A 12,415-nucleotide genomic window follows, 5' to 3' on the forward strand; every position below is an offset into this window, starting at 1 on the left:
AGCGACCTCCGTCTCCAACTGGGGACCTTGATTTGGTACAGTTGGTTCTTAAAGAACCTCCTTTTGCAAGTATTCGGGGGGTATCCCCTGCCTACCTTAGTACAGAAAGTGGCCTTCTTGGTTGCTGTCATTCTGCGCACAGGGTGTCCGCACTGGCGACATTGTCCTGACGTTCTCCCTATATGTTGGTTCATGGAGACAAGTGGTACTTCGTCTGGATCCGTCCTTCCCTCTGAAGGTGGTTTCTAGTGTTCACTTAAACGAGGATGTTGTGTTACTGTTTTTGTGTCCTAAGCCCAAACATCCTGAGGAATGTACATTGCATACTCTGGATATAGTTTGGGCTCTCAAGGTGTGCTTGGCAACTACTGTGTCTTTTCGTGAGTGAGGTTCGCTCTCTGTACTCACGGATGGCCCTAGAACAGGGCTGCCTGCGTCTGCTGCAACTGTTTCCAGATGGATCGGACAGAAGGTGGTGCAGGCTTATTCAATTACGGTTCAGGTCCTACTTTTCCCTGTTTCGGCTCCTTCTACTCGGGAGCCTAGTGCTTCCTGGGTTTTTCGCCATAAAGGCGTCTGTGCTTCAGGTTGCAAGACATCCACCTTTACCAAATTTTACAAGGTGGATGTGCTGGCATCTACCGATGCCTCTTTTGGCCGCAAAGTTTTGCTAGCTGCTGTCTGGAGGGCTTTCAGCCTTCCTTGAGGGGGTTTACTGTTTGTTTCAAGTGGGCCTCATCTTTTGTTCTGATGAGTCCTATGTTGCCTGGTTGGCTATGTTTAGCCTTGGGGACTTCTTTTCTGCTGTTCCCACCCCTCATTTTATGGCACTACTTTGGACATCCCTACTGATATGGATCAGAGGACTGCGTCCGTCAATGAATGATAGAGAGAACTGGATTTTTGACTTGCCGTAAAATCCTTTTCTCTTAAGTTCATTGATAGATGCAGTACCTGCCCCTCTCTTTTTTGTTTGCTTGGTGTTCCATTTCTGACACTGCTTTGATACAAAACTGACATCCTATGCAGGAAGAGAGGGGGTGTACCCTTCGGGACTGCCCATAGGCGTAGCCATAACTTTTTTTTCTGCCTAGTGTCCTAATCCTGTAGGGGGCAGTTTAACCCTACTGATATGGATCAGAGGACTGCGTCAGTCAATGAACTTAAGAGAAAAGGATTTTACGGTAAGTCAAAAATCCATTTTGTTTCTTCAGAGCAGAAACAGGTATTTTTCCTCAATAAAAGTGGAGTTACTATTTAAATGTGAAAACAAATGTGAATATAGTAAAACTAACCACTTGACCACCAGAAGATTTACTTCATTCATGACCAGCCCATTTTTTGTGATAAAGCACTGTTCCTTTTGCTGACCATCACGCGGCCGTGGAACACTTTTCCCCCCCAAAAAATGTTGTGTTTTTTTTTTTTCCCCTGAGCTAGAGCTTTCTTTGGTGGTATTTCTAAGGCCATGTTAACCTGTAAAGGATTTTAGATTTGTAACCTATGCACAATTTTCAGTGGTATAATAATGGATACGAAGTATCTGTTTACTTGATGCAGCATCATCTTGTGCATAGTTTTAGTAGACACAAACAACACAAATTTTAGTGTAGTTTTCCTGAAACTATATATTTGTGTGTGTGTGTAGATAGATATAGATACATATTTACATATTTTTTTTATATTCATATTTAATCCCTTGGAGCAGAATCTACAGCTTTAGAGTCAGGGTTGAGAGATCATCTAAAATAAGGTCTTTGCTGCCTACCTTTAACTATGGATACAGTCTCCAAGGTTTGGCATTCAATATTTATATGATGCTTCACTCCAGGGTTCTATTCATTAACCACTTGCCATCTGAGTACCGTAGTACTACTGCGGCAAAGTGGCTCGTTATCGTCTGACGACGTAGTACTACGTCAGACACTCCCCTTTCTCGGCGGCGGCGCGCGCGCCGCCGGAGGCTCTCTCCCGCTGTATTCAGTCACAGCGGGAGTCGGGCCAGGGGAGGAGCAGCGCGATCACCTCCGCTCTTCCCCGATCGTCGGATCTAGTGTTGAGATCCGCCTGCTTGTGTAAACACAAGCAGGCGGATCTCCCAAGTGACAGGCAGGGTCAGATTGCAGGGTTCAGCATGGCTGAACCCTGGATCTGTCCTTGTGTCACACAGTCCCCTCCCCCCATACACGTCAGTAAGCACCAGGCATACATTAAACCCTCCCTCTCCAATAAAATTAACCCCTTCCCTGCCAGTGTCATTTTTACAGTAACAGTGCATATATATATATAGCACTGATTACTGCAGTAATGTCACTGGTACCCCCAAAAGTGTCAAATGTCAGTCAAGGGTCCGATCTGTCCGCCGCAATGTCGCAGTCCCGCAAAAAAAATCGCAGATCGCCGCCATTACGCGTTAAAAAAAAAAAAAACACCAAAAATGACAAATCTTTCCCTTTGTTAGTAAACGCAATAACTTTTGCGCAAACCAATCAAAATACGCTTATTGTGAATTTTTTTACCAAACATAGGTAGCAGAAAACAAATTGGCCAAAAATTTAAAAAAATTTTTGATTTTTACATTTTTCTGGGGGGAATTTTATATAAAAAAAATGTGAACAATATTATTGTTTTTTCCAAATTTACGCTCTTTTTTTTGTTTATAGCGCAAAAAGTAAAAATCGCACAGGTGATCAAATACTACCAAAATAAAGCTCTGTTGGGAAAAAAAGGACATAAATTTCGTTTGGGTACAACGTCGCACGACCGCGCAATTATCAGTTAAAGTCGCACAGTGCCGAATCACAAAAAGTGGCCCAGACGTAAGACCGCAAAATGCTCTAGTGGTAAAGTGGTTAAGATGTGTTTGTTTTTTTTTTTCCCCACAAAGTAAGAACATTTTTAAACTCGTATCTGGTTATTTTTTTCTGCCTGCTGGGAAGGTTTCTTTTCACTTCCCATCCTAGAGTGGAAACAGGAAATCTCACCTAAGTGAACTGAATTCCCTTGTTAGATGATAACCGGTGTTACTGTTGGGTGATTTTTCTATCACATTTTTGCTCCACACTTTATTCAAAACTGGAAGAAAAAAGTTGTATATTACATGCTGTTATATACATATGCAGAAGTTAGATGGTAGTGTGAGGTTAATTAAGTATTTGTAATTTTGGGACTCCAGACATGAGAAAATGACTTTCCTTTAACACTTAATCGGTTTGCAGAACCCATACACAGTGCAGAAATCACAGATAACGCCCTTGTTCTGTGTTTTCAGCAAGGCACTGTGGTATACAATACTGGAAGAACAACCCCTCAGCAGTATGCTTGCAGCACACCAAGCTCAGAACAGGATCACATCAGTCAATCGGATGGCATGACAGTAGCCCATGATGGGCTCCATAATACCGATAATCCCTTACTGGCCAACCTCCTTCCCAACATGATTCCTCCTGTCCAGGGTATACAGTTGGCTCTTCCAGGTAAGATGATTTAATAGTTTTTCTGCACTGTAGCCTGTACTGTCTTCACTATTTGTTATCATGGTTATCTTTGCAACTTCTAAATAGATACAGCTTGTCCATGCCCAGAATTCATCACTTACAGCCTTCACAGTGATGAATATGTATTTCCGAAAACAGAGGAGCCAGTGTTACTGTGAGGCTGTTTGCCATTTTCTTTACTAAGAGCAAAAACTTCAATGGGTTTGTGGTTCTTTATTACCCAGAAAACCCTTCTTTGTGCCCATATCTGATTTAGTTTCACTCTGTTAGTTATTTAACTTCCTGATCTTAAGAATAAGCCCTCCCTGCTTTTTTTAATTTTCCAGTGCAAAAGTTTTAATTGCTATTAAAGTGAATGATGGAAATGCAAGCTGTCATTACTGACTCAGGCTGTTCTGATTTGGTTTCACTTTCTGAGGAGTCACTGATCTGAAAGAAGTTTGCAGTCAGTGCAATTGTAATTCTATCCTCATGGGTTGGTTGTAAGTAGTAACAAGCCTGAGTTCCTTTTTATTATTCTAATAAATAAGATAGATTTTGACAATTTGAGACCCTATTGGTCTCTTCTGTCCTAAATGCTTCTCCCTGCCTGGAAGCATTATTGTACACTAAGCTGCGCATGCGTAGCTCACCATATTTACGGCAACTGTGTGCTGTTATAATGTGACTCCTTTGCGCATATGTCATCGCGGTCCAGCCATTTAGACAGCCAAGCAGAATACATTTTATCAGGAATAGATAAAAGCACCTGTGACCAGCAGGAGCACTGACTGCATCGTTTGACAGGTGTAGGTCTGCCATAATGTACTAAAATGCAGTACATACTGACCTATGACCTGGGGCCCATAAGCTAGGTTTAATGCTACTTTTTGTCCCCCTTTTACATAGTTTAGGTAAAGCTAAAGCAGATTATACAGCGATTGTGCAATAAGATTTTATAATGTATGTATGGCCAGCCTAAGTGTTTTTAGAAGATCGAAACGGTATAAAATTCATTCTTCACTCTTTCCATTTTTTTTTTTTTTTTGTTGCATTTTGTGTTTCTTCCCTGCTCTTCCTCTTTAAAAAATATCAAAATGCTTCTGATCCCATTATTCTGTATCATTTAAAAGCATTTTTATTCATGAGCTTTTGTAATTTTTCTGTTTTCTAGGTCCTGAACACACTGCTACATATCAGCCCCCTCCAGTTAGCGAGTCTTTCTATCCTGTCGCACAGCAGACTTTTGTCCCCTCATCTGGGCTCTCCCCTCCAGTATCTGGCCCAGGATTTGGGGCTTTCAGCAGTGACCCTGTACCTACTTACACCCCTGCTACTATGGAGCCTGCTCCGACCCCTCCACAACCCACAGAATTTACACCTCAAGAGCAGTGGAACCAGGACCCAAGTTAGTTGAAAGTTGTCATTTACCTTTGTTCTAGTTTTGTAAATCGAAATAAAGTGTTTGTAAACCCTTTACATATACCCAGTGAAGTGACTGCCCTTATGTGGTACATAGAGATGAAACAGATCTTGCTACATAAGTTGTATCTGTATCTGCAGGCTTCCCTTCTTTACATCCTTTCAGAGTCCAGAATGTATAAAGCTTGTCTAAGCTATTAAAATAAGGGGGGGGGGGGGTCAGGACAATTCTGCTCATTGGAGGAGAGCAGGCTGAGTTCACAGCATAGCTAGAGAACTGGACCACGTTGTGTTCCTGCTTAGTGCGGTCAGTTTTTAATAGGAAAGCAGAGAGACTGGCAGGATCACCAGGGATTTCACACAGAGGTAGCAATAGAAAAAGAAAACGATACTACTTCATACAGGTACATAGTACAGCAGGCACATACTGTATAAGAAAGATGAAATGTTGGGTTTACATACTCTTTAGAGTAAAACTAAAGGCAAAACCGTTTTCTTTTGGATGAAGTGAGGGTCATAACCCCTATCAGGTTTTTTTGCCACCTGTGTCCCATTGGGGAGATTTCACTTCATGTCCCATAGCTAAAACAGGAAGTGAGAGGTAATTCTGATTGTCACCAGAACTAGTGTTCCCATTGGAAGATGTTCAATCTGTTATTGTTCTTGAGACCCAAAATTTTGAATTTTTAAATTCACTTTTGGTGATCATGGTAAACATGACAAATAGACAGCAATAAAAACTCACAGGGCTTCTAATCCCTGTCCACTCTATCCAAAACATAAAAAAATGCCTTTAGGCAGTATTAAACCCAAAAACAAAAATGCACTATTTTGCAGTTTTTTTTAGTTTTACCTCCCTTTATTTCATATAGTGATCCAGCCAGTAACACACTTCCTGTCTTAGGGTGTCTACATTCTGCAAGAAGTAAAGTAGACCGGTTTGGACAGCAGCATTGTCAGTCTGGAGAGGTGGTCTGGCTAACAAATTAAGGGTCCTTTCACACGAACGATCCGATCAGATCCGCCTATCAGTTTTTTAGGCGGATCTGATCGGATCCCCCATGCATCCCTATGGAGCAGCGGATGTCAGCGGAGACACGTCCGCTGACATCTGCTGCCATCCGCATCCGATCCTGTCTGTGAAATCCGGACGGATGGAAACCCTATTTTCCATCCGTCCAGGGGATCAGATGAGAGCGGACAGGCGGTTCTCTCTCATCTGATTCCCCATAGAGAGCAGCGGGGCTCTGACACCTCCATCTCTGAACACAGAGCAGAGAAGGAACTGTCACCTGCCTGCTCAGCGCGGATCAGTGTATCGATCCCCCGCTGAGCAGCACGGAGTCCGCCGACGGAGCGGACCATGTGAAAGGAGCCTAAAGCTGAACTCCAGGTAACACTTTATAAGCAATTACAGCAAGCTGTTTTTTATTTTCCTTTTGGGATAAAGGTTTAACATACATGAATAAAAGATGAACATTGTAAGCACCCCTGTCAGTGTTTGTTTTTCTCAAACCTCTTACTTCCACTTTGGATAGCTTGGTCTGTTAAAGAGGAAGTAAAGTCGGAAAAAAAACGAGAAAAAAAAAGCCCTGTAAAGAGGCATAATGAGCTAGTATGCATCGCATACTAGCTCATTATGTAGTACTTACCTTAAAACGAAGCCCCCGCCGTGCCGCCATCTCAGCGATAGGGCGGCGACATGTCCGGCCGTCCTGCTTCCGGGTTCGCGTCCTCCGGCCATCTGATTGGCCGGAGGCGCGATCACATCACTCCCGCGCCTGCGCGCGGGAGCCGCCGTTCACGGCACTGAGCTCTGAAGGAACGGCACGGGTGGCCATTCCTTCAGAGCGCCTGCGCCGATGACGTCATCGGCAGTATGCACTCTAAATATCTCCTAAACTATGCAAGTTTGGGAGATATTTATAGCACCTATAGGTAAGCCTTAATATAGGCTTACCTATAGGTAAAAGTTTGTGAGGTGGGTTTACAACCTCTTTAAAGTTAAAAAGAATAACAAGACTAAGGCTTGGTTCACACTACTACCATGTGTTTTTTCTGTGGTTTTCAGTGTGATTATGTAGTGCAACTTTGGTGTGATTCGGCTCCATAAAATGCTAACCACATCCAAAGTCGCTTCAAAGTAGCTTGGAAGTGGAGAGGGGTTAGAACCCCCGTCAGTTTTTAACCACTTGCCGACCGCCGCAAGTAAATATACTGCGGCGTTCAGCCCCTCACAGGCAAAGTGACGTATATAAACGTCACTAGCCTGGGAGGGTCTGGGGAGCGAGCGCGCGCCGCCGGCGGCGCGCTCCCGGACCCCCCCGCGTGTGTGACGGGGGAGAGAGAGAAAGGCAGGCAGCTTGTGTAAACAAGCTGCCTGTCAGTTCTCCCTGTGTAGAAACCCTGATCATACGGTTCTACTATGTAGGACCGTTGATCAGTGTCCCTACACCTCAAGCCACAGCCAATCAGTTAGAATCACGCCCCTAGGGACACACACAGCCCCTCCCTCTCAAATAAAGTTAACCCCTTCACTGCCAGTGTATTTTTACAGTAACAGTGCATATGTATAGCACTGATTACTGTAGAAATGTCACTGGTAACCCCAAAAGTGTCAAAAATGTCAGTCAAGGGTCCGATCTGTCCGTCACAATGTCGCAGTACCGCAAAAAAAATCGCAGATCGCCGCCATTACAACAAAAATTACAATCTTTCCCTTTGTTAGTAAACGCGATAACTTTTGCGCCAACCAATCAAAATACGCTTTTTGCGATTTTTTTTTTTTTTTTTTTTTAAACTAAACATAGGTAGCATAAAACAAATTAGCCGAAAATGTTAATTTTTGATTTTTACTTTTTTTTTGGGGGGGGAATTTCATAAAAAAAAAATGTGAAAAATATTTTTGCAAAATTGATGCTTTTTTTTTGTTTATAGCGCGTGATCAAAAAAATCACACAGGTGATCAAATACCACCAAAAGAAAGCTCTGTTTGTGGGGAAAAAAGGACGTCAAATTTGTTTAGGTACAGCGTCGCACGACCGCGCAATTGTCCGTTAAAGTCACGCAGTGCCGAATCACAAAATACCCCCTGGTCTTTTAGCAGCCAAATCCTCCGGGGCTTAAGTGGTTAATGCGGTCTGTCACCCATTAGGGAGATTCACCTTCTCTATTTGTCCTGTTTACTATTACCTTTGAAAGAGAAAGTAAAAGAAAATCCCACATTTTGGGTTGTCCCCAGAAAAGTATAAGAGTGGAAATCTTACAATGGGGGACACAAATTCTGGTGAAGTGAAGGGAAATCTCCCCAATGAGACACAGATGAAGGGGAAAAAATCTGACTGGAGTGATCTCCCTTTTTAAAAAAAATAAATACATCTAAAATGTTGCCTATAGTTCTATTTAAAGACACAGTTAATAAGAATTGGAGAGCTGCAATTTAATCATTTGGGTAATACTGCTTTTAGGGAATAAAGCAAAAACTGCGCTAACAAAACATAAATCACAATGTGATATACAGTGGAACAGCTGCTGACACTCCAACCGACAGTGATAGTGGCATCCAAATGTAAAAAATTGTAAATAGTGCAGCGCTAAAAAATGAGTGCACAAATAAATACACTTGGAAATCATTGGTTAATAATTCAGAAAAGAAAAAAGTCCAATAAATTCAAAAAATGACGACTAAAAGAAGAAAGTCCCATACAGGAAGGTGCTGACTTGAAAAAGTGAGATAGATCCCACACCACAAAGATATAAATGCGCTCACCAGATGGCATGGACCCAAAGTACCGTACAGCAATTGGGTCATGCGGGCTAAATGTGTAGATGTCCTCAGTACCAGATGGTAGGAACTTCCACAGAATCTCTGGATGGCAGATGTTGGTGACAATCCTCAAAAACGATCTGCATGGAAATGTCTAGGAATCCCCACTCCAGGAAGTGTATAATGGGATAAACCAGAAAGACACCATAGCATAATACAGTTTGGAAAATCTATTGAAGAGTAAAAGACTTGCACTTACAATGTGTCAGATGGTAAGAAGCATTCAGTAAAAATAGGCACTCATGATACTCCTCAATTTAATAATTTTTTAATTTGGGTAATACTGCTTTTAGTTCTACATTAATCTGCCAATGTGTGGGTTATTCTAAAGAAGCAGGAAAGCTGTATGAAACCTGTTTTTGGATCCATGTACCTTTACTGTATTACTATTGTGTGTAATAATTCAGTATGTTTGTTTCATTGTGTGATGTTCTGCTCTTTATCAGTGCAAAGACTGCCACAGAGCTCTCCCACGAAAACCACCTTTCATGACCCCGGATTTGACTTCTATGGAGAAATGGCTAAAATGGTAAATTTTTTTTTTCCTCTGCCATATGAACAGTGGAATGTGTTGTGCTGCTTAATTGTGTCACAAGAATTGTATTGATTCTAGTTCAGAAAGATCACAAAAGTATTTCAGCATAAATGACTGGGAAAGAGAGACTGGGAGATCTGCATACCCAGTATAATTAGAGAGGTATAAGGAGCAGCACGTGTTGCAAGTATAGGAGTGGAAGTGTAAATGAAAGGAAGTATTGCAAGAAAAAGAGGGAGAAACAAAAAAAAAAAGGGGGGGGGGACAAAACTCATAGTATTTATAGGACCAAATGAGAGTCTCCAAGGCCACCTTGACACAGAAGATATCCAAGATGACCAGTTGCTTGGGAATTTGTCATCCGAGTCTTGGAAGATGTCAGTCATCTTTTTATTTATTGTATCCTGTTACTTTTGCACTTTTTTGTGATGTTTAAAGATGGGTGACCGCCATGCCCATGTGATTTTTAGGCTTCCCATACGTGGATCAAACCTGCCAAATTTTGATTTGTATATGGCCTTTCCCGTTCATGGGAAGTGGATCTATCAGTCGACCTTTAATGAACGGGCTTGTTGGAAAATTTACGCTCGATCAGTACATGCAGCCGAAGGGCTGCAGCACTAATTAGTGTATTCTGACAGTTGGGGTATCACACTGTCAGAATGCAGTGACAGAACAGGAAGGATTTCCTCAGCCACCTCAAATGTATGGATAGGGAAATCCACTCAGTTGGCTGGCTGAACGAAAAAAGTAGAGCAATGGGCTGCTTTAGTATTTGGTAGCTCTAAATAAAAGACCCCGATTAATGCATGGATTTTGTCAGAGCTTTAATACATTGGCAGCTTACACCAAGCTTTTGGTTTTACTGGTGTGCAAGTATGCCCTGTGACTGTTTGTCCCTGTCTGTGTACATACCTATTCGTGTAAAAGGATAGGTACACTTGATGCTTCCTCTTTATGGTACTTTAGGTGGAAACTTCATTAGTTTTCTCCATACTGTGAGGAGTGATGGCTGACCTAGAAGGCAGAAAAATAACAGATCTGAGTTTGTGTCTTTTGATAAAGAGAATTCTTCTGGTTTAACAGGCCCCAGGACAGAGATCTAGGACTGTGTCCCAGTCATCATCTCACATGGTAAGTTTGTTTATTGGTTTGCATTATATTTGCCAGGACACAGTTTTTACTTCTAGTTTTCTGGTCCCATGAACAATCCTTGATCTTAGGTTTCTACCACCTTTGCTCCTTTGGTTGTGAGATCTCCACATTTAATTTGAAATCTTGCAAAACACAACCTGGCACCTATAGAGAACAGAATTTGAGAGTTGTGTTCATCCTGCTGTCCTATATTAACCACTTGACCTGTAAGATTTACTCCCCTTCGCTACCAGGCCATTTTTTATTATACAACACTGTTACTTTAACTGACAATTGCATGGTCGTGCGGCACTGTACGCATATAAAATGTTTTATTTGTTTCCCACTAATGAGCTTTCGTTTGATATTTGATCACCACTGTGTTTTTTTAGTTTTTATACTATGTGCAAAAAAAGAAAATTTTGAAAAAAAAAAAACATTTGCTTTCTGCTATAAAACACATATCCAATAAAAAAAATCGAATTTCTTCATAAATTTTAAGCCAATATATATTATGCTGCATTTTGTGCACCCCTTCTGCAGATGGACGTGCAGAGTCACGTATATATGTGATTCTGCACAAGAGAGCCACCCTGTAGCAGTAAAACTGCTATAGGGAAGTCTTTCGGTGGTTAAAGAAAGTAAGATTGTTGCATCGAGGGAGGTTGACTCTACTTGTTTTTTGAACTAGTAATGCTTCTGATGTAATTTGAAAATTGTGTATAATGCCCACTTTAGCCCCATGACCTCTTTACTGTTACAATAGCAGGATTTAGGGCTTACGGAGGTAGAAGAGTTGGGTGCAACAGGCTCAGCTGTCACTGTATACTTAACCACTTGCGACCATTATCCTGGGAAGACGTCATATGACGTGATCCCAGGAATGCAGGGCAGGCGCGCGATCGCGTGCGCGCCACCCTGCACTGCCGGTGTCGAGGTGTCCCGGGACACCCCCCGTCACCGGCAGGGGGGGAAACAGCCAATGGGCGTGGCTGTTTCCCACGTGATCGGCTGTGTTCCTATGACACAGCCGATCACAATGGAGGCCCCCGGGAGATGACCGCGCATGCGCGATCGGGAGCGCGTAGCGCGGTCATGTCGGTGGCACTGTGTTCCGTAGGAACACAGCTGTCACCGGCAGTAGTAAACAGTCACTGACAGTGACTGTTTACTATGTGATCGGCTGTGAATCCATTCACAGCCGATCACAAAATGTAAACAAAGAGCAGTAACTCACTGTTACTAGCTCTTCTCCCCTCATACAGTTTCCAGTATGAGGGGAGAAGAGCTAGAAATAGTGAGTTACTGCTCGGTGTACCTGCAAAAGTAAAATCACACTAATAAAGGTCCCCACACAGTCCTCAGCCCCCCCCCCCCCAATGTCACCTGTCACCCAACAGTCACCTCATCAGTGCCCAGAAATTGACACCCATAAGGCTACGTTCACATTTGAGCGTAGCGATCGCGGGCAGAATCACTGCGATTCTGCCCGCGATCCGGAAATCATTGCAAATTGCGGGACGCCTGTCCGTTGCCCATTGCTGTGCGATGTTGCCGCCATTTCCGCCTGCCGAATCGTGGTAACATCGCGCAAACATCGCATGACGCCCAAAAAAGGTACAAGAGCTTCTTTGGGGCGTCATGCGTTGTTTGCGTGATGTTACCTCGGAAAGGCAGGCGGAAATCTCAGCAACATCGCACAGCGTTTGGGGTGCTATTGCAAATCAGGGGCAACGCACAGGCGTCCCGCGATTTGCAATGATTTCTGGATCACGGGCAGAATTGCAGTGATTCTGCCCGCGATCGCTACGCTCACATGTGAACGTAGCCTAAAGTTCACCTGTCACCAGAGACTGCCATCAGTACCCCCGTGCACCATCGCCCGTCACCTGTCGCCCATCAGTGACCATCGCCCGTCACCTGTCACCCCATCAATCACCGTCACCTGTCACCCCATCAATCACCGTCACCTGTCACCCCATCAATCACCGTCACCTGTCACCCCATCAGTCACCGTCACCT

At 43.2% G+C, this 12,415-nt stretch overlaps 1 protein-coding gene across 5 annotated transcripts in view; it reads left to right on the forward strand.

Moving 5' to 3' along the window:
• The window catches only part of SEC16A (SEC16 homolog A, endoplasmic reticulum export factor), a 440,683-nt gene that overhangs the window by 63,508 nt on the left and 364,760 nt on the right, over positions 1 to 12,415 (forward strand). For all 5 annotated transcript variants that reach the window (XM_082262809.1, XM_082262805.1, XM_082262807.1 and 2 more), the window contains exons 19-22: positions 3,272 to 3,476; positions 4,651 to 4,884; positions 9,171 to 9,253; positions 10,346 to 10,393. In XM_082262809.1, the coding sequence (XP_082118935.1) occupies positions 3,272 to 3,476; positions 4,651 to 4,884; positions 9,171 to 9,253; positions 10,346 to 10,393 (570 nt within the window). The remainder of the gene's footprint in view (positions 1 to 3,271; positions 3,477 to 4,650; positions 4,885 to 9,170; positions 9,254 to 10,345; positions 10,394 to 12,415) is intronic.

Source organism: Pelophylax lessonae (assembly GCF_965119305.1).
Source record: "Pelophylax lessonae genome assembly, chromosome: 7".
NCBI classification, from domain to species: domain Eukaryota; kingdom Metazoa; phylum Chordata; class Amphibia; order Anura; family Ranidae; genus Pelophylax; species Pelophylax lessonae.